The following is a 22,765-nucleotide window of genomic DNA, read 5'->3' on the forward strand; positions in this document are numbered from 1 at the left end:
ACCACAGGGTGAGAATTGGATCTTTGCATGCACGGTCAGGAAAGACCTCTCTGAAGAGATGGCATTTTATCTGGCATCCAAAAGGTGGAAAGGAACCATCCAAGAAAGACACACTTCCAGAATAACTAGGACAAGGGATCTGAGTGGGACTCAGCTTGGTTTGTTTCTAAAATACAAATAATAAAGAATCAGATAACTTTAGAGGCAGAGTGTCAGGGGAGTGTCTTTGAGTCATGAAGTTGTTTATGGCTAGATCTTTTAAATAAAGAAACTAGATCAGCCTGGCCAGTGTGGCTCAGTGGTTGAACACTGACTCATGAACCAGGAGGTCACAGTTCGATTCCTGGTTTGGGTACATGCTTGGGTTGTGGGCCCAATCCACAGTAGGGGGCTTGTAGGAGGCAGCTGATCGATGATTCCCTCTCATCACTGATGCTTGTATCCCTCTTTCCCTTTCCCTTCCTCTCTCTGAAATCAAGAAAAATATATTTAGGGAGAAAAATGAAAATAGTTCAAGTCAGGGAGACATTAAGAGACTTGGACAGGCAGAGCTGGGGCTAGTGCTCAGGGCTCCTGGCTACCAATCCAGGGCTCTGCCCACCCTCAATCCATCAGTTGCTTCCCCTGATCATTTTCCAGTTTCACCCTTAGGATTTGACAGTTTTCCCAAGCCTTGGAGCCCACAGGGCATTGGCCTTATGATCCCAGCTTAAATTCCTGCAGTGGGCCACCAACAAGACCTAAAAAGAAACCCAAATCACAAAGCTCTATGTGAGCAGCCTTGGGCTGCCACTTTGACTGCATTTCTATCCCTCTCTTCCTCTGTTTCTGGAACATGCCAAGCATCCTCCCACCTCTGAGCCTTTGCTCAGAATGTCCTTCCCCAGATGTCCCCGTAGCTCACTACAAGGTTTCTATTCACTTGTGTTCCCATGCCAACACCACCTCTTCAGGGAGACTCTTCCTGATCTTACCTGCCAAAGCATGGCATCACCCTCCTCTCCCCATCCTCTTGTCCAACTTTATCTTTTGCCATAGGACTCATTGCTACTACCTAGTATAGTCTCCTAGACAATACTGTTTACGCTATGCCACATATTTACTTGTCTTGCTCAGTAGAATGTAAGCTTCATAAGAGAAGGAACTCTTTTTATTCACTATTAGAATAGTGCTTCATAGGTTCTCAAAAATGTTTGTTGCACAAGGAGTGAGTGACTGAACAAAGAGCTAACTCAGTGAATTGCCTTTATGCAAGTCGATTCTCCAACTGCATCTCAGTTTCTATATTTGGCAAATATACATATAATGTCTACTTTATAAACTCATAAATGGAAATGAGGCTGGAGATATGAAAGTACTGTACATTACAGAATATATTATTACACAAATGCAAGATTTCCTGTTTAAGTTGAAGACTTCCTGAGTTAAAATGAACTTCACCAAATCAGAAGGAAAGTTTCATTCCCACTAAAGAATCCTTTGTAAGTGTTACAGTTGTTTAGGCCTCACTGAGTAAATCTCTAGTCTGTGGTACAGGAAAGAGCACAGAGCAAGGGATGATCAGAATCCAGCCTCTTCCACAGACTTGTGTGACTCTGGGGAGCCCACGGGAGCTTGGACTCAGATTCCCCTCCTCTCAAAGGGGTGGAGGGTGGGAGTGGAAGAGGAGACAACCTCCTATGTTTCTATTCTCTTCTGCATCTATGGCATCATAATAATCCAAGCCACCATTTATTGATCCTTCTGTCTTCACTATGCACTTGGCATGCATCATTGCATTGCTTCTTCTCCCCAATAACCTACCCTCCATTACTGAGACAAGAAACCATCAGGTAACTTAGTACAATGTAGCATCACTAATAGCTGTGAGTAGCAGAGGCATTACTTCAACCAAGTACCGCTGGCTCCTAAGCAAGCACTCTTAATCACTGTGCCAACTTTGTGCACAAACTAAGGGATAACCGAGTTCAGAAGGAAGGGAGGCACAACTGCCTCTCTATTAAGTCGGTTCCACCTTTTGGAACAGTTTGGAAAATCCTGTGTTTCTGTAACATGGTTAAATGGATTTATCCAGGCAACGTATTCTGACTTCTTCCTCCTCCTCCCTGCACAGGGTTTCATGGACATTGACTTAAACAAATTCAAGGAGAGTGGAGCAAATGTGACAGGTTTCCAGTTGGTGAACTACACAGACACCATCCCAGCCAAGATCATGCAGCAGTGGAAGAACAGCGACTCTCGAGACCACACCCGGGTGGACTGGAAGAGACCTAAGGTGAAGGGATGGTCAGCAGAGAATAAAGGACCAAACTGGCCCCATGGCCGGCCTCAGATTTCTGCACAGTGTTAGCCATTTAAGAAGGACAGGCTTTCTAAGAAGAACAAGCTAAGGAAAATATACCCATAATGACTGAGGGTCCAAAGATCAGACAATCCAGAATGACAACGGTTTTAACAAAAGAGACATTTTGTTTTGCTCTCATATAAACAAAATTCAGAAGTCAGCAATCCAGGGCTTATATAACAGATCTAAATCATCAAACACTCAGGCATCTTCTATTTTCTTATTCTGCTGTCCTCAGCTTTTGGAGCCACCTTATAGCCCAAATGGCTGCTGAAGCTCCAACCATTACCTCAGTAGTCTACCCAGCAGGAAGGAGAACAGGAAAATAAAAAGCACAACTGTTTCCTTTAAGAGCCCTCTTCAGAAGTTACACATAGATCTTCCACCCACATGCTACTGGCTATGTCTTAGAAACCTAGCCCCAGCTAGCCACAGTGAAGGCTGAAAAATGGGTATCTCTGTTCTGGGCAGGGGCACCATTTTGCACAGCTCTAGAGTATTCTGTTCGCATTTTTTTTGTTTGTTGATTGAGCTTCCTTGAGTTGTGCAGTGAGCCGGCCCTTATTCTGGTCAGTCATGTACACAGCCAAAAATCAGGAAAATCTAATATTAAGCACTTCACTGCCTCAGAGAGACAACTCCCAATTATCATGCGGACTGTCTGCTGCCCACTTCCCAGCAATGCAGTTCTAAATCCTGCAGCCCAAATCTATTTTGTTTGCTATTTGATAATGGTTTAGAATACAGGCAGAAGGTAATTTTTCTTTTCCATGTCATGGCAGTGACTCTGTGGAACACTGCACTGAGCAGGATCCTGAGGCCAGATTTGTTTATCTGGGCAAATCAGGGAATCCTCTGTGACTTTCTCTTGTCACTAGGCTAATATCTTTTTGGGAGTGGCAGGACATTTAACTGGGATGTGTCTCCTCCTACTTTTGCTCAAACCAACTTAGCAATTCAAAACAAGATGTATTTCAATATGAACCTAAGCAAACAAAATCACAAATGTGTTTTTAAAGAAATAAGCAAACCACATAGCAGTTAATAAATATGTAAATCCCCCAGTTTTGAAAAGATTGGAGCAGACTATAAAAATAGCAAAATGTAATATGTACATATTATATCAAATGTGAGAGAATGAAAGTTAAAAACTGGAAAAATACTTATATACTAGTATTCATCCTACAACCCTCTGTTATGAACTTTGAATGTGCCAGAGAACATGCTAGGCATTGGGGACTAATTAACGAAGATGACAGACATGAGTCCCAAAGCCAGGAAATATTATCCTGGATTGTTATTCTGGTTCTGTTTCATCAACATCTTATCCTCCTTTAGGCAAAGGGGGGAGCGGGGGGCGGGGGGAGAGCTGGAATGAGAGTTATCATGAATAAGCACAAAGGAAAAGTTTGTAAACCTGCCACTGGGTGAGCCACATGTAGAAATAGCTAAGTGCTTACCCTTCCTGGATTATTTTTTGTTTTACTGTCACAAGGGATGGTGGAATAAAAAGCTCCTCTGAGTTCCCAATTGGTGACTCTAACATGGAGAAAAGCAACTGTATTTTCATGGACTCTATCAGGTGATACAGATGTGTTGAATTTAATCTATGCATTCTTTTTTCCCCCCAATGAGCTAACATTATAAAATTGCAAGACTGCACACAAAAATCTAGACTTCCAGCTTCTCTTCCAAAGTCACAGACAGTAAGACACAGTTCAGGAGGGCAATACTGGCTAGCAATTCATAGCAGCCCCCATGTAAGGGGCAGGCACCGCCTGGCTCACCACTGCCTCCCTCCCATGCCCTGTATCTGGCCCACTCGGGCATGCTCATCACCAGGAAGCATCTACCCAGACACAGCCCCCTCCTGCCTCCCTGTCAGTGCTCTCTGTAACCTAACTGTCTCCATTCCTCCCACCAGTACACCTCTGCGCTCACCTACGATGGGGTGAAGGTGATGGCTGAGGCTTTCCAGAGCCTGAGGAGGCAAAGAATCGATATATCCCGCCGGGGAAATGCTGGGGACTGCCTGGCTAACCCAGCTGTGCCCTGGGGCCAGGGGATCGACATCCAGAGAGCCCTGCAGCAGGTGAGACTGGCAGTGTCTGCCCATCTTCTGGGAGCCTCATAGGGCATTTCAACATCAGTCTCAGCTGAAATGGTGCTATTTAAAAGGTGGAGCATGCCTGTTTGGAGCACCACTGCACTGTGTGTGTGGCTCTTGGCATTACATGGAAGCTCATGTAGAAATTAAAAACAATAATCATTCCTGGTAGTGTAAAAGCTGTATTGTCTGCTTAGGGACTATGCTAAAAAGGGATGGCAACGATTCTGTATTTGGAAAGGGGACTTGAAATACACAGGGATGAGACTGAACCACTTCAGTGGTCTCCTAGAGACTCTCCCGTAGTGCCCCGGCTTTTAGGATTTCTTCGTGACCTTTGCTCTCTGTGCACATTTCATGAAGGCGCTCTGACAGTGAGTCTCAGTACTTGCGATTCATTTCCCTTGCTTCTCAGCATTGCAGTCATCAATTTTGTTTGCACTTAAGAACCATTAAAGAGCAGGGACAGAAAATGGTCATGCCCGCTCCAATCAATTGCAAAGGATTTTGAGGCTGAATCCAGATTCAATAGGGACAAGTATAAATCTCCAATGAGGAATATGTCTTCTGAAGAAGCAAGACAAAAAAATTATACACGTGGGCTCTGTATTTAACATTCCTGACTTAGAAGAACCTAGGAACTTGCCCTCAGCTGCACAACCCTTTTAACTCCCTTGCCTCCCCCATCTTAATGACGTCCCTGGGCGGATATTCTGATACCACCATGAGGCAGTGATGCAGCCTACGAAGCAACCTGGGTGGCAAGAAGGGCTCTGAACTAGGAAGCAGGAGAGCTGGTTTCAAGTTCAGCGGGGTCCCTGGCTCTCTGTGTGACTTTGATATACCCTCTGTGTGACCTTGAGATCATTCAAATCTCCTACAGACTTCCCTTTATTTAGTCATGACAATGAGGAGGTGGGAGAGAGGGTTCCTGTGTCTCAACTGCCTCTAAGAATTCCAAGCATCTAATTATTTTTCCTGTGGTCTAACCCACATCTTTCTGGTTGTAATGTATACTCATTCTTCTGCTTCTGCCTTCAGTAGGATTTTCGAGGAGGCAGTTACCTTAGTCAAAAGAATAATGATTGCTTGTATTTGTCTTGGAGTCAATACAGGTGCCTGCCTCTCAAGCAGCCAATCACTGCTCCCCGACAGCATGCCCATGCCTGAGCCACACACTGGGGATGATATCAGAAGGCAAGACCTGCCTGCAAGAAATTCCCTTCCGTCCCTCCTGGGGGTGGGGAGGAACTAGTCACAAAAACAAAAATGAAAACAAAACCCAAAATTCTGACCCTAAGATCAACTGTTCAAACTTATTCCTTTTCAAGATCCTTGTTCAGTACCCACAATCACAGAATATATTGCTGAAAGAGGTCTTAGAGAGTAATGATGTAATGATGCCCATTCTCCCTCACTCTGTAGCTGAGGCAGCCAGTCCAGAGTGGACAGTGACTCGGAGTCTCACAACAGCTTAGCAAAGGTTGGACCAGACCCCATCCAGGGCTCCTCTCCCCAATCCAGGCCTGTCTTGTGGACCAAGGGGCCTTTGCTTGTACACACTGACTTCTGAGACCTTTTCACTTACAGACATGGCCACTGTCTCTTCACTTCGCTTTCCAGACCCATCTATTAAAGTAGTCACACCACTAGGGAACAATGGTGTGCCCACAATGGGCTGGGTGAGTCCCAGTGACATTCAGTCCTTAGCACCAGGGTTAGGGGCTCAGGCTGTTGCCCTGACCACTGACCTTTGAGTCACACTTTAGGCGGGGGCCTGTGGTTCCTCTTGTGTTAGAGCTGGAATGTCTGTGACTTAGGCCTGAAGGCCCAGCATCAGCTACCTGGAGGACTAGAATACTAGGGAGTCAAATTCTAAAAATAATGGTAATACCAGTTATGATGTGTTAAGGGCTTATTAGGTACAAGACTCTGAACATACTTTACATGTTTGACCTCACTGAATCCTAAATATATTACTCTGAGGTAGCTACTCTTATTAATTGTGCTTTAAAAATGGAGAAGCTGAGCTTCAGAAATGCTAAAAATGTCTTCCCAAAATTATACAGCTAGTTAGTGGCAACACTGAAACTCCAATCCACGTAGACTTGCTACCTCACTCTGCACACATACTGCTCTGCCCTGAAGCCCAGGGGAGACGCAAGAGCTGTGGCCCAGCCAGCAACAAACAGCACATGGTCTTGGGCAATATCTGTACATCCCTACCCCTCATCCTGCTATAATTTCCCTAGCAGCAGAGTGGAGATCATCAGCCGCCTGTCTGCCCCCTGTCTGACATCCAGGGAGCCGTTCTGAATATTAATGAGCCCTCAGTGCTCCAGGAAGGAGTAGGCATTAGAATGAGCATATGTAGGCTCTGGCTGACAGAGAAGATCCAGCTCCCCAAATCAGGCTTAGCATCTGGGAGACATAGATCCTCTGAGGATATGATTTTTTTTAAAAAGAAGAAAAAAAGAGCTTTGTACTCTTTTGCCCATAAAAATGTACACATGCATATACATATATAATTGCATGACCAGGAGGTGGGGGAGAGGGCATTGTCACTCCTGGAAGCCCATCCCAGGACCTTAACTGAAGAATATCTGTTCTTCCTCTCACTCTTTGTGTGTTCACAATCTATTGGCCAACAATCAAGAATATCAACATAAAGGTATGCCCAGCATTTTATTAGTTGAGGTCTGGGATTAAGTGGGCAATAGGAGTGTAAAACAGTCCCTGCCTTTTGGACTCAAGACCCAATTTCAAAGGGAAGGCAAACTCCTGAGAAAGAATAGCTATAAAGGTGTGGATGATGAGCTAACTAACAGCTGGGCTCTTGGAGCTATGGATGGTTAGAGCAGACCAAGGATTGATCATAAAATCTCATTTAATCCTTAAAATAACCTTAAAATACATTGAACTCTAACTGGTCCAATTAAACAAATGGGGAAACAGTCATAGAGACATCATGCAATCTGCCATGGATAATTGGTATGAGACTTGAGACCGGGCCAAAATGTAGGTGCCCATTTGGATCATTAATGACACTGCTGTTTGGGAAAACCAGTCTAAAATCCAGTCATCAGCACATCTATCCCCATCTGTTTTTTCAAATGAGTCACTTAAGCTGGTACTTAGCAACCCTTGAACCTGAATGAATGGAAAAGCTTAAAATGGGCAGGAGATGGCCAAGGTGAGAAGAAGGCAAAGTTGCTGACAGATTGGAATTGCTTCCTTTTTCTTATTCTTTGTAGCAGGGTCTGTGCTTTGTTTTCTTTCTGAAAAGCAAAGCCAGAATAGACTTTCCAGAGTGAGATTTCTCCAGATTTCACCTGGGAGTGTGAAGTGCTTGCTGTGTAATTTGCTCAGCACTGTGGGCCTGTCACAGCCTCTCACTGTGAATTCACACCACAAGGTGATGAGAGGGGCATCCTCAGCCTCAGGGCACATACACATTCTCTCTCTCTCTTCTCTCTCTCTCTCTCTCTCTCTCTCTCTCTCTCTCACACACACACACACACACACACACACACACACACACACACACACAACTATTCTTATACCTTCTGATGCCAGAGGAGTTGGTCACTGTCAGAAAAAAAGATAAAACACCGCAAGTCTTCCTTTTAAGCTCTTTGAAGAAGGGGGGAATAAACAGTGCTGGGGTACAAGGCCAACTTTATATTGGTAACAACTAGAGACTCGCCTCTGTGGCCTTAGGCCAGACTGATCTAAGGACACACAGCTGGTCACCATTAGAGAATGTAGTTTCTGGTACCTGAGCCAATGATATGCAGTTAGACTCATCCTAAGTCTGAGGGTGTACTTGGGTGAGATTTATTGGTTACATCCAGAGCAGCAGACTTGGCCCAAAATGCCTTGGATGCCCCTGTTGACCACTGGACCTTCAATCTGAGCTTAAGAGGCCATGAAGGTTTAATCTGACTCCTTTGTGGAGAAGAAATCCCATGCAGCATTCTTTGGGGTTCCAGTACAAATTCTGTTTTAACCAACTGAGACCTTCTAAAAGCCTGGTCTGCTCTCTTAACATAAAGACTTATCTCAGGTGCTTTTAACTTTTCATAACACTTTCATTTGCTATGTCATTTAAGGTACCTGGGACAGGAATTTTAGAAACTGGAGGCTTAGAATGGTTAGTTGCCCAAGGTCACTCAGCTGTTCAGAGGAAAGCTGGGGGAAACTTTAGGTCTCCCAATTCCAGGTCTTTAGATGCCCAAGTATTTTATTCCCTGGCCTCACAAAGAATTCAGAAACTATATCCAAGCACAGCCCAAAGCACCATAAGGCTGGCTTCTAGTCTAGGTCTTCTCCTGACTTTCCAAGGATGGCACACCAGCCCCTTTCCTTAGCAGGCCTCCTTCAGTTTCTTTATCTGAAGGGTATGTGTCTGAGGAGGAGTGGTGCTCTTGGTGGGGGTGTTTGATGGGAGATGGCTCAGAGATGTCTTGTTAGGGATGGACTTTGATTCATTGCTATTGTTAGCCTACAGTGATAGAAAATAAAAATGTTTTCAGAATGAATCTCAGTTTAGTAGGAAAGAGAACTGTGCTCTAGTAGTGATACCTGCTATGGGCAAGGGAATAGAGAGTTCTTTAGTATTGATGCTACTCCAGGACCCCATCCTGTGTAACATTCTGGGGTTCTGAATTTTAACTTCAGCAAAAAAAGCCAACAGAGTTGAAGAACACTTTGTTGAGTTCATTGGCTGCCACTTGACTTTGTTTTCCAGGTGCGGTTTGAAGGCCTGACAGGAAACGTGCAGTTCAATGAGAAAGGACGCCGAACCAACTATACCCTCCATGTGATTGAAATGAAGCATGATGGCATCCGGAAGGTAAAAGTCCCTTTGCTTCCTTTCCATAGGGAGGAGAGAGGGCTGAGCCTCAGAGGCTTGGGCCAGAGCTGAGGGCTTTGTGAGCCCACCTTTTGGAGAGACTCAGGAAATGAGAATTCTAGACTCAGCTATGCCACGAACGAGCTGGAACTCTGGGCAGGTCGGTTCCTCTCTCTGAGAACAGATTCTCTTATCTGTAAAATGGAGAAACAAATCTAGGCCTTGTCTTGGGGTTCTTGTGAAGATCCAAGAGATGATCAAGCACCTTAAAAATATAAAGTAATATATATGTACAAAATGTGACTGCTATTCCTGAGGGAGTCTGAAGTAAGATCTTAACAATGGTGTTACTGATGTAGTTAACCATCCTGTTCTAATCCACACTTGGTCACATTTACTCCATGTTCCATACAGAAGTAGGAATGAAAAAATATGTGCGTGTGTGTGTATATATGTAATATATAACATATGTGGATATTCAAATCTCTAGAATAACATTTAAATCCTTGAAAAAAGCATTCAGAATTGTGTTAGATCCTATGTGCTCTGCACTCCACCAATGTCTCTGACCTTGACCCTTGACACTCCCTTCCTCTACTCATCATGCTGATCAATTTTCACTTCCTTGAATACACCATGTTCCTTCTCACTTTCATACACATCCCTGTGCCCAGGCCAGGATTTAAATCTCTGCTTTACTCTTTACCAGCCATGTGACCTTAAACAAGTTATTTAGCCTCCCTGGACCTCAGTGACATCATCTCCAAAAGGGAGATAATGTCCTTACCTCACAGGGTTACTGTCGGTTTAAAATGAAACAATGCCTGCTACCTCCAGTGTCTGTAGTGAGGGAGTCTCCAAAGTAGCACCTGAAGTGTAATGGACATTCAACCCATGTTGTCTGTCTGTCTGTCTGTTTGTTTCAACTCCATTCTTTAAGCCACAGGGATTTTTTTATTTTTATTTTTTTGGTCAGTCTTGAATTTGCATGAGTCAAGCTGTGTAAGCCCATAAAATGGATAAATCAGCAAACAGAAAAAACAGAGTAACCTTAAAATCCACAAGCAAATGGCTGCACTTTATTTTTCTGACCCTGAGCCTGTTTTTCAACTTACTTCCCAATGACTAAATCCTTCCTTAGAATGTGAGCTTAAGCATCCTTTGTTTACAGGGGATCTGAATTTCAGAAAATCAATTTCCCCACATGTGTGGCTTTAGGACTTTTCCTCAATCAGCCTCCTAGCAAAGTAATTTCTGAGGTTTAAGGGTGACCTAGTTGGGCTGGCTTCGGTGAACATGACACGACCATACCTGATGGAGGTAATAAAGAAGCGCTACTGCTTGATTTGGGGCCATGGAAACAGTCCTGATATTCAGGTGTATCCTGCCCAATGACGTGCCAACATGCTTTCTAGGTTCTGGGTCCAATTTGACATCCCACTGAAATGTGTGTGCTCTAAAGCTTAGGAGCTTTAAATGCTAGAATTGGCACTGGCTCTCCTCAAGCTAATCCTCAGGAAATCCCATTCAGAGATTCCATTTCACTGTGGGGTACTAATGTGTAGGGATCTCTATCCCAACAAAATACCTTGTAAATTCAGGCGAGATGACAAATTCTGATAAATGACTGCCAAGGGAGAAGTGTAGAGAAAATTCTCCAAGGCTTTTCATCAAGGGGCCAGCATCGTTGATTTCACTATCCTTGCCCATCACCCTTGGTCCTGGAGCTAGTTTGGGACCTTATTACAAATATCTACTACTCATTTCAACTTGATTTGAGTATTTCTGCTCTGCCCCAAGTTTATTATTCCTAGTTCTGATCCTGTGTATAATTGGAAATGAAAGAAGACTAAAGTGACATGAAGCCCTGCTGATGTCAGGAGTGATTTAATGTTCCAAAGAATTTGCAACCCTCCATTTCATCTATCCTTTGGATGTTTTGCTTTAAATCCTCACTACCCAACATTAGACATACCACATCCTGTTATCACTCTAAGACAGAACTTCAATCCTAGTACTTTTCTCCATTACCGCTGCTGACCCCAGAGCCTATGCCACCTCCACACCTGCCTGGACCCATTCAGAGCCTCCTTTCCAGCCACCAGTCCTGCTGTCTATGTTCCTGCCTCTCTACAAGAGGATCCTACTTTTTTTCACCACAAGAGCTGGGATAATAATTTTCAAATATGTATCAGGTTATATTGCTCCCCTGTTTCAAACTTTTCAGTAGCTTTCTATTGCCGATAAAATATAATATAATGCCTTACCATGGCCTTCAGAACCCTAGATGCTTCTTCCCTGTGAACATCAGCTCTTGATCCTTTTTCTCTAGCTCAGTGCTCCACAGCTCTAATGGCATCTTTCTGTTTCTGTACCTGGCATTCCCTATCATTGCACTTCCATGTGCTATGTCTCTCCTGGTCCTTCAGATCTCAGCTCAAGTGAAGTCATGTTGCAGAGCCCATCCCTGACCGTGCTATTTAAAGGAGCCCCCACCCACCCAGCACAGTAACTATTCCATTTTATTTCTTCAGCGTATTTATTTCTTCTGATGTGTTCTTATTGGTTCATTGATCTAGATCAGGGTTGGCAAACTTCAGCCTGTAGGCCAAATCCAGCCTACTGCCTGTTTTTGTATAGTCTGTGAGCTAATGGTTTTACATTTTTAAATGGTTGAGCTAAATCAAAAGAGGACTACTTCATGATGTGAAAATTATATGAAATTAAAATATTAATGTCCATAAATAAAGTCTTTTTGGAACACAGCCACACTCATTTGTTTATATTTTGTCGCTGGCTGCTTCTGCATCACACCAGCAGAGATGAGGAGGTGCAGCAGAGATGGGATGACCCACCAAGCTTACAGTATTTATTGTCTGGCTCTTTATAGATGAAGTGTGCAGATCCCTGGTCTAGATATGTATTCTCTTTCCTCCCCGCTTTTCCACCTCCTTAATACTAAAACATTCAAAAGAAAGGACCACATGTCTAAAAGCAGGACTAAAATGTCTAAAAGCAGGGACCATAAGTGTGTTATTTACTACATCCACAGTAAGCACATGCAAAAAAGTGGTTGTTTATTAGATGAGTGGGCAGTTTATTGAATGTTGCTGGGAAACCAGGGAGCATAATACACTGGCCCATATTTTCATAGATCTGCCAGAAAATAAGGAGAAACAAAAATGCTGGGAAATTCAATGAAAGAACTCCTCAAGCAGGACTCAAGGTCACACGTAAATGCATTAAGCTTAAGTTCTTTAAGTGTGTAGTTAAAATAACCCTAGGTGTAGTAAAAGATATACTCTGAAATCTCAGGAGTTGGATGCAGTAAAAGCTTAATTCTTGTTCACCTGGTGACCAGTTTTTGGGCTGAGGGCTCTGGTTAAGACTCAGGCTTAGGGAGGCTCCACTGTCTGCTTGGGTTTTTCTGGATATCAACATCCAGCCAGCAGACAGGAAAGAGAGAAAGGGGAAACTGTGCTGCAGTTTTGGTGGAGTCAGGCTAGGAGAGCTGTGCATCACTTCTGATGTATTCCATTGGTTAGAACCCAATCACCTGACCCACCTCAACACAAGGCAGGCTGGGAAATGAAATTGCTGACTAGGTAGCCACTTACACCAACACTTCTATGCCATGTTAAGCGAACAAGAATCTTGGTGGTCACTTAGTTGTCTTTGCCACAATAGGCCACTTACTTTTTAAAAATGTATTACAATGGACTTATTTTGGGCTTCGGGGGCTGTGGCTTCAAAGGCAGCCAAGAGATACAAATGTGTAAATTTGATTTAATGACTGTGCAAGGTAGATCAATTGAATTTAATTGTTCTATGATTATCTCCTTTTTTAGACTTCATTCACTTAAAAAAAATCTGATCTACTAGACTCATTTCCTACATTCAAAGAATCTTTAGAGGTAGATGGAAAACAGAAGATCAAAAATGATAACTGGCCCCAGGAGAAGACCTCTCACTGTCAGAATTATTTAAATCCTCTCCTGAACAGTGGGCCCCAATCTTTACCAAACTACTGGCTCTGATTTATATTCAGAGAGAATCAAAGTTCCTGCATATCCTCAGTAGAGAATCAAAGAGCTATATAATAACCTAACCCATTTCTCTAAGAAAGGGAAATTTGCTCTCTCATCTCCAAAGTGCAATGTCTCTTCAAAAATCTTTGCCAGCTTTTTTTTTTTTTTAATCAAACTGTGGAACCAGATTTCTCACCCTGCTAGATTACATGAAGTACAAGCTGGGTCTTGGCAGCACACTGCTCTTCTGACTGGTGATATTGTTTTATTTCCCTATAAGAAGGTTAGGAATAAAATAAGCTTGCTCATAACATTTAACTATTCCTCTAGCTTTTGATATCAAAGGATCTGTATATAGGCCAAGCTATACAATAATTTTTTATAGATTCCAATTTAACACTAGTGCTGTGATACCAGCTTTAAAAGACCACTGTCCTTTTTTTAAAATTAAAACTATTTATTTATAGTTTACATTATAGTTTACATTCAATATTATTTTTATTAGTTTCAGGTTCACAGCATAGTGGTTAAATATCATATACATTACAAAGTGTCCCCCCTAATATTTCTAGTACTCACCTGGCACCATACACAGTTATCACCAAATTATTGACTGTATTTCCTATGCTATATTTTATATCCCTGTGACTATTTCATAACTACCAATCTGTACTTTTTAATCCCTTCACCTTTTTCACTCAGTCACCTCACCCTCTCCCCTCTGGCAATCTTCACTCTGCTCTCTGTATCTATGAGTCTGTTTCTGTTTTGTTGTTCATTTATATTGTTCTTTAGATTCCACATATAAGTGAAATCATACGGTATTTGTCTTTTTCTGACTGACTTGTTTCACTTAGCATAATACCCGCTAGGTAAGGACTACTATCCTTAAAAATTAAAGTCTCTTTCCAAGCCATGTAAATCTGATCTGTGCAGATTTAACTTGTTTTGTTTTCTCCTGTCTTTTATTAAAATAACTTGATATTTTAGAGCAGTGTTATGTGGTTTGGGGACCACTTATCCTTGGACATTTTGCATATAAAGAGGGTTACATTGTCAAATATGTTTGAAAAATGCTCCACAATATATACGCCTTGTGGTGATTGATAATGTTCAATAGCAAATTGAAAGCGAAATGTCTTGCAATATAGAAGCCTGTTAGCCTTCAATCAGGCATTACCCTACTGAATAGACTATTACTTTTTAGTCTCCTGACAACAATACGAACGACACACTATGCTCATTGTTGTACACGCACTGAGTCCTCACAGCAGCCCCATGAGACAGGTATTACTGTATCCATTCTACAAAGCAGGAAAGGAGGCCCACTGAGGTCAAGCAACTAGCCCAATGTCATACAGATAGCAATTAGGGAAGTCTGCCTTTTAAACCAGATTTGTCTGATACCAAAGATCAATCTCTTAACCATCAAGCTCCCACTTTATAAAATAACACCAATTAATACACTGTAGATTTTAGAGAAATTAGTTGCTGAGCTTCCTCCTCATCCTGGACTGCCACACTCCTCCCATGAAAATGGTGAGAGGGTCCACAGATGCCCTAGGGTTCCATCGACAACCAGCCAAGCAAAGGGAGGGAGGCAAAACTGCACCGTGGTCTTGAGCCTCTGTTTTCCTCTCTGTTAAAAGAAGGGGTTGAAAGAACTGATTGCTCAGGCATCTCTTCCAGCTCAATATTCTGGAAATATAAGTTTCTGATTCTTGTGTCCCTAGAGAGCAATGTCTCCTTCCATGATGAGTAAAAGTGCCCTACACAGGTAACATCACCCTCATCCTACACTGAGGGTCAGTATTGACCTAGTGCCCTGAGAGACGGGCTCCTTCTTCAGGCCTCTGAAGTGTCTCAGTACCTGTCTGGTCAACAGTCTCCATGTTGGATACACTCATTCATTCAATAAACATTTCTTGTGCTGCTTCTCTGGGAAAGAATATGCAGTCTAAGAAGGGGCTTTTAGAATGACTAGACCTCCAGCCTTGTCCACAAGGAGCCCGCATCATCGTAGAGAAATGGGGACTGACCTGCAATCAGCTAGACCACAGAGCCAATAGGAACCTACATCAGGCACTCAGGTGTTGCCTGGAAGCTTATTGGCGCAGGGTAGGGCCTGGCCCTACTCTTAGCCTTCCTGGCTCAGATACTAGCTCCACAACTCTCCTGTGGTCTTGGAAAAGTTACTTCTCTACATCTCAGTTTTTTCACATTTAAAATGAGAATGACAATTACCCACTTCAAAGGTTTTTGTGAGGATGAAAGGAGTTAAAACATTAAAAGCACTTAGAAGAGTGCCTGAAAATAATAAGCATTTGACAAAAGTTAACTAATAATTTCCAGCGCAGAACCAAGTCCTCTTTTAGCAAGAACAGCATAGTCCTGAAAAGCTGCCTCTGGGAACAGATTGTCATGGTTCCAGACCAAGCTCAGTCACTTCCCAGCTTCTGCTGTAGCAATAATATAATCAATGTTGGCAATTATTATTATTGTTAATGACAGTGATGTTGCAGGGAGAATTGATCATTTACAACTGAGGGGACTGGGAATGACAACAGGGTGAAGGTGACATTTGAGTTGACCACTGGCACATGCCTCTGAGATGTGGAGAACTGAAGTATAGCCAGCAGAATGACCACAAAACAAAATACAACTGTCTAAAGACATATGTAGACAGAGATAGAAACAGAGATGGTATGTGTGTGTATGTGTATTAACCATGCCATTTCAGTCTTCTCAAGCCTTCCATGATTCCTTGTTGCCTTCAGAATAAAGTCTACACTGTAGCCATTCATTCCTCATGACCTTGAGGCTTACCTCCTCCTACTGCCTTTTTCCCAGCATAGGTTCTCACACCAGGTTTCTGCTTCTCTGAGCTCCTTAGGCCCTAGCTATCTGAATCACTCACTTGTTACTTCTGGAGCCACAAGTATGTGTGTGTCAAGTCTTCCAAAGTAGACTGAAGGAACTGTCAGAATAAGAACCATTTCATAGATTTCTTTGTATTTCCCTCAGCGCTACAATACAATCTCAGAGCCTTGCACACAGTAGGGACCTAATAAACATTTTGTCAAACACCTTGGAAAATGAGTCAGTATAAATAACTTGCTGATTTTTTAAAAATAATGTTAGCTGATATTTTTAGGCACTGCTATATGCTCAGTATTATAATAGTGTATAATTCGTAATAAGATAAATAAAGGATAAAATAGCCATCACCTAAGAGGTTGGATCTATATGGAAAAATAGAGTTAACCTAAAAAGAAAGTAAAAGGAATGCAATGCTTAATCATATGATTCCACTACAATTCAGAATGGGCTCAGGTAGAGAAGGGTTAATAGGCATAGGGGACAAAGGGGTTTGGCCTTGTGAGCAACTACAGGGAATTAAGCCCTGGCTTGCACTATATAAAACAGTTTAGCTGTGCAAACACTTAAACTCTCACCCCTCGAAGAGTGCAGTTTCCAGTCTTAGCCCATCATGGTGAGGATGTTCATGGAGGTAAGGCTGGAAGAAGCTGAACAGCATCTAGACCCATAGTCGGCAAACCATGGCTCGCGAGCCACACTCAGCTCTTTGGCCCCTTGAGTGTGGCTCTTCCACAAAATACCACGTGCGGGCACACCCATACAGTGCAATTGAAACTTCGTGGCCCATGCGCAGAAGTCGGTATTTTGTGGAAGGTCCAGTGTTTTGTGGAAGAGCCACACTCAAGGGGCCAAAGAGCCACATGTGGTTCACAAGCCGCGGCTTGCCGAGCCGTAGTTTGTCAACCACTGATCTAGACTCTTACTTTTATCCACCAACTAGAGGCCTGATGCACGAAATTTGTGCAAGAGTAGGCCTTCACAACCCTGGCTGCCTTGGCCCTTGCAGCCCTGGTTGCCCCATGGTCCTGCAGCCCTGCGGCCCCATCTCCTGCCCACTGGGTGTTCCGGAAGGTCGTTCTGCTGTCCAGTCTAATTAGCATATTAGTTCTTTATTACATAGGACTAGAGGCCCGGAGCACAAAAATTTGTGCACTCGGGGGGAAGGGGGGGGGCTCCCTCAGCCTGGCCTGTGCCCTCTCGCAGTCTGGGACCCCATGGGAGATTATGCCCTGCTGGTTTAGGCCTGCTCCCGGGTGGCAGAGGGCAGGCCTAATCCCTAGGTCCAGCCCCTGGTCAGGGTCAGAGCAGGGCCGATTGGGGAATTGGGGCACCGCCCCCTGTCATGCACAGAGCAGGGAGGATTGGGAGGTTGCAATGCCACCCTCAGTCACGTTCGGGGTAGGGCCAATTGGGGGGTTGGGGCACCGCCCCCTGTCGCACTCAAGGCAGGGTTGATGGGGAGGTTGCGGCGCCACTCCCTGTCACGCACAGAACAGGGCCCATAAGGGGGTTGGGGAGCTCCCCGCTGCACTCACAGGGTAGGGCCAATAGGAGACTTGGGGAGCTCCCCCCTGTCACACACAGAGTAGGGCCAATAGGGGAGTTGGGGCACTGCCCCCTGTCACACACAGAGCAGGGCGGATCAGGGGGTTGGGGCACCGTCCTCTATCACTCACAGAGCAGGGCCTATCAGGGGGTTGGGGCGCCGCAACTGTCACTCTCAGGGCAGAGCCGATGGGGAGGTTATGGCTCTACCCTGTCAAACACAGAGCAGGGCCCGTGGGGGGGGGGGGTTGGGGCGCAGCACCCTGTCACACGCAGAGCAGGGTCGATCAGGGGGTTGGGGCGCTGCACCCTGTCACACTCAAGGCAGGGTCGATGGGGAGGTTGCAGCGCCACCCCCTGTCATGCACAGAACAGGGCCAATCTGGTGGTTGGGGCGCTGCCCCCTGTCATTCACAGAGCAGGGCCCATCAGGGGGGTTCGGGAGCTCCCCCCTGTCTCGCACAGAGCAGGGCCCATCAGGGGGTTGGGGAGCTACACCCTGTCACACACAGAGCAGGGCCCGTGATGGGGGGGTTGGGGCGCCGCACACTGTCACACACAGAGCAGGGCCGATCAGGGGGTTGGGGAGCTCCCCTGTATCAGGCACCGAGCAGGGCTGATCCGGAGGTTGGGGTACCTTCCCCTGTCACAAACAGAGCAGGGCGGATAGGTAGGTTGTGGCCCCGCCCCCTGTCACACACAGAGCCGCAGGGCGATCAGGGGGTTTGGGTGCTGCCCCCTGTCATGCTGATCCCGGTGCTGGGAGGCCTCGCGGCTCCACTGATCCAGGTGCTGGGAGGCATATTACCCTTTTACTATATAGGATAGAGGCCTGGTGCATGGGTGGGGCTAGCTGGTTTGCCCTGAAGGGTGTCCTGGATCAGGGTGGGGGTCCCCACTGGGGTGCCTTGCCAGCCTGGGTGAGGGGATGATGGCTGTTTACAGCTGGTCACACACCCTTCAGGGTGGGGGTCCCCACTGGGGTGCCTGGCCAGCCTGGGTGAGGGGATGATGGCTGTTTACAGCTGGTCACACACCCTTCAGGGTGGGGGTCCCCACTGGGGTGCCTGGCCAGTCTGGGTGAGGGGCTGAGGGCTGAAGCTCCCAACTGCTCCTTTTTTTCTTTTCTTTTTTATTCTGGGCCATCTTGAGCTCTGGCTCCAGCTCTGAGGCCTCTGCTGCTGAAAGAAGGTATCTGGTTTGTTTGGGTTCTATAATCGAAACAATGTATAACTCCAGCTCTGAGATTCCAGCTGCTGAAAGCTGATTTCTGGGGTTATGTTTAGCTTCTATATTTGTTACAATGTTTCAAACTGCAGGCTCAGAGGCCAGCAAGGCAGGCGGGGAATGTTGCTTTCCTCCGTCACTGAAGCAAGCAAGCCTCATGTTAGTTTCAAGCTGCCTGGCTGCCGGCTGCCATCTTGGCTGGCAGTTAATTTGCATATCGCCCTGATTAGCCAATGGGAAGGGTAGCGGTCGTACGCTAATTACCATGTTTCTCTTTTATTAGATAGGATACTTTAGAGTCTGGTGTGTTCAGTGTTGCATGGTGTGACACTGAGCTTCTTGCTTTCCTGTCTGGTATCAGCTGGTGGTTCAGAGTATGCCAGTTCTAAGGATCCTGGCTCAACTTACATCACCACCTGCTCTCATTAACAGATTGGTTACTGGAATGAAGATGACAAGTTTGTCCCTGCAGCCACTGATGCTCAAGCCGGGGGAGATAATTCAAGTGTCCAGAATAGAACGTACATCGTCACTACAATCCTAGTGAGTACTCACTCCTTTATCAAGGCTGTCCTATCTGGAATGCAAGCCAAACCTGTACAAAGGATTTCCCTAGGAGTGCAAACTGGTCATTCTTGCCAAAATTGTGCCATAGGTAGAAAGAGCGAGTAAAAAAAAAAATTCCTGGAAGTCAGATACTTTTTTCACTCCGGCTCTGCCATGATTTCACTTTGTGCCCATGGATAAGTCACTTAGCCTCCTTTGAGTCATAGTTTCCCCATAAATAAAACATACTCAGATTCCACCCTCCCCCAGTTAAATCCGTTTTCAAAGAAAGTCTTCCAAGGTCCAGCTCCTACAGGAGATATAAGTGAAGCTGAAATGATTTTCAATGATTGATCTTGAGTCTAGTTAGAGTCCACATCCCAAACACAGTGCCCCAAGAGGTACCTCCAAAAAATACAAGAACTTTTGGAACATAATTTGAAAAGCTGTGCACCACATCTCAATGGTGAAACATTCTTATTTTAACCATTTGTTTCCTCAACTCAAGAAGTTTTGTGATGGGGGAGAAGAAATGCAAGGAGTAGATTTAGGGGCTAGAGAGACTTACCCAAAGTTAACCTATGTTGGTGACATCCTCCTCTGCCACTCGGAAGTCTTCCCTAACCATCAGTGATTGCATAACCCACATTCTCTGTCTCCCCATTTCTCCACCAGGAAGATCCTTATGTGATGCTCAAGAAGAACGCCAACCAGTTCGAGGGCAATGACCGCTATGAGGGCTACTGTGTGGAGCTGGCAGCAGAGATTGCCAAGCATGTGGGCTACTCCTACCGTCTTGAGATCGTCAGTGATGGAAAATACGGAGCCCGTGACCCTGACACAAAGGCTTGGAATGGCATGGTGGGAGAGCTTGTCTACGGAGTAAGTTCCCCACAGGGAGGGAAATTTCAGAGCAGAGGCAAAAGGTTTGAAAGGAAATAATTTGGTGGGTGGCTGGTCATGCCCACAGATGACTATTAGACTCCATAATTTTGCATTGCTGCTGATTAAAAGGTCAGGTGCCAAAATCCAGTGTCTTAAGACATTCTCTGTTCAGGTTTCTGGTCAAAATTCCCTCAGCCAAACTCAGTTCAATCTTGTGACCAGGATGTATTGTCACTTTATTTGTGGCTCCTTCAATATAAAGTCATTTATGGCTCAAAGTCACTTATGGTTCCCTCAAGATAACTTTCTTCCCTGGTGTTAGATGAACCCAGATCCAACTTTATCATCATTTGCCCCAATACTCCCTTGTCCTACACCTTCCATTTCAGCCAAAGCACATCAGAGTTACTGTGTTCTCTAGAGTGTTCTCTCCCATTCCACACCTCTAAAAGCCTATCCCTCCTCCAAGGCCTGTATCAAATATCACTTTTTCCAAAGTTTCTTTTCTTTCTCCCCATAACAGATACAAACTCTCCTTCTTAACTATTCTTGCCTTTTCCTGTAAAATTTAGTTTCTGCTTCTGTTATAGCTTACACTGACTTGTATAACGGTTATCTGTGGGGTAGGTCTACTTCATCTTTATATCTTTCAGTAGAGGCCCAATGCACGAAATTCGTGCACTTGGGGGGTGGGGGGGAGGGCTCGGCCCAGCCTGCACCCTCTCGCAGTCCGGAAGCCCTCGGAGGATGTCAAACTGCTGGCTTAAGTGGGCCTAAGCCAGCAGTCAAGCATCCTTAGTGCTGCGGCAGAGGTGGGAGAGGTTCCCGCCACCACCACTAAGCTCATCAGCCTGAGCCTGGCTCAGGGCTTCTGGCTGGGTTGTGCTCCCCCTGTGGGAGTGCACTGACTACCAGGGGCAGCTCCTGCATTGAATGTCTGCCCCCTGGTGGTCAGTGTGTGTCATAGTGACCAGTCATTCTGCATTTCGGTCGATTTGCATATTAGCCTTTTATTATATAGCACTAGAGGCCCAGTGCATGAAATTTGTGCATGGGTGGGGGTAGGGGTATCCCTCAGACCAGCCTGTACCCTCTCCAATCTGAGATCCCTCAGGGGATGTCCAACTGCCCATTTAGGCCCATCCTTCTCACAATCCAGGACTGCTGGCTCCCAACCACTTGCCTGCCTGCCTGTCTGATTGCCCCTAACTGCTTCTGCCTGCCAGCCTGATCACCCCCTAACCACTCCCCTGCCAACCTGATCAATGCCTAACTGCTCCCTTGTTGGCCCAATCTTCCCCAACTGCCCTCCCCTGCTGGCCCAATTGCTCCCAACTGCCCTCCTCTGCTGGCCTGGTTGCCCCTAACTGGCCTCCCCTGCAGGCCTGGTCACCCCCAACTGCCCTCCCCTGCAGGCCTGGTCACCCCTAACTGTCCTCCCCTACTGGCCTGGTCACCCCTAACTGCTCTCCCCTGCTGGCCTGATCACTCACAACTGCCCTGCCCTGCCGGCCATCTTGTGTCCATATGGGGGAAGCCATCTTTGTGCAAGGGCGTGGCAGTCAATTTGCATATTACCTCTTTATTTTATAGAATTATACTTAAAATAATGCATGAACAATTTCTACAAAATCTTCCACAAATTTAAGCAGTTTTAAGAAGCTACTGAATGTGAATTGTTTTTAAATATTTAGGGAATCATTGAGAAGTAAAAGATCTGATCCCTGTCCCCCAAGGATGTTAACATTTTATAGGGTAGAAAAGACAATGAGAGAATAATAAAAGATGGTACAGTATCAAAGTTCAGGCAAGAGGCTCTCAAGAAGGATACAGAACTTGAAAAGAGGCTATATTCAGAGAGAAAAGCAGCCCAGGAACTTCTAAAGTATAAACAATAAAATGGTGATAGAAATAAGTAAGGTATGAGAGAAGAGTGAGAAAACATTGGTGATTTTTGTAAAGGGCTTGGGTGAGGAGTAGTCAGGGATAGAGTGAGAAAGAAACGACAAGAGGAAGAGTGTGGGTTGATTCAGTGGGCACTGGGAGACCATCAAGGTACTTGAGTAGAACACCAAACATCGATGTAAGAAGAATCCAGCCGCCACACACAGAAATGGAAGAATGTAGACTGGGTCTCTGAGCTGAAGCATATGCTGAGTCCCAGGTTGATATTGAGTTCTGCTCAGGATAAAGCTTTTAAAATCATTTAGGAGCTTTTAAAATCTCGTCTCATATCAAGGCAATAGGAGTCATAATGGTCATGAGAGCCATACAAAGGGAATTCAAAGAACAAAGAAATAGACTAAGGAAAATCTTCACCAGGAAGGCGGCTTTTGAGATGGCCTGGA

General features: G+C 45.0%; 1 protein-coding gene across 5 annotated transcripts in view; it reads left to right on the plus strand.

Moving 5' to 3' along the window:
- GRIA1 (glutamate ionotropic receptor AMPA type subunit 1) overlaps positions 1–22,765 on the plus strand; it is a 278,293-nt gene that overhangs the window by 167,558 nt on the left and 87,970 nt on the right. For all 5 annotated transcript variants that reach the window (XR_009453116.1, XM_059698981.1, XM_059698980.1 and 2 more), the window contains exons 6-10: positions 2,114–2,275; positions 4,269–4,436; positions 9,202–9,306; positions 19,419–19,529; positions 20,208–20,414. Coding sequence is in view for 4 of the 5 variants with exons in the window: in XM_059698981.1 (XP_059554964.1) it covers positions 2,114–2,275; positions 4,269–4,436; positions 9,202–9,306; positions 19,419–19,529; positions 20,208–20,414 (753 nt within the window). In the remaining variant the exon portion in view is untranslated. The remainder of the gene's footprint in view (positions 1–2,113; positions 2,276–4,268; positions 4,437–9,201; positions 9,307–19,418; positions 19,530–20,207; positions 20,415–22,765) is intronic.

This window comes from Myotis daubentonii, chromosome 5, assembly GCF_963259705.1.
Source record: "Myotis daubentonii chromosome 5, mMyoDau2.1, whole genome shotgun sequence".
Lineage (NCBI taxonomy): Eukaryota > Metazoa > Chordata > Mammalia > Chiroptera > Vespertilionidae > Myotis > Myotis daubentonii.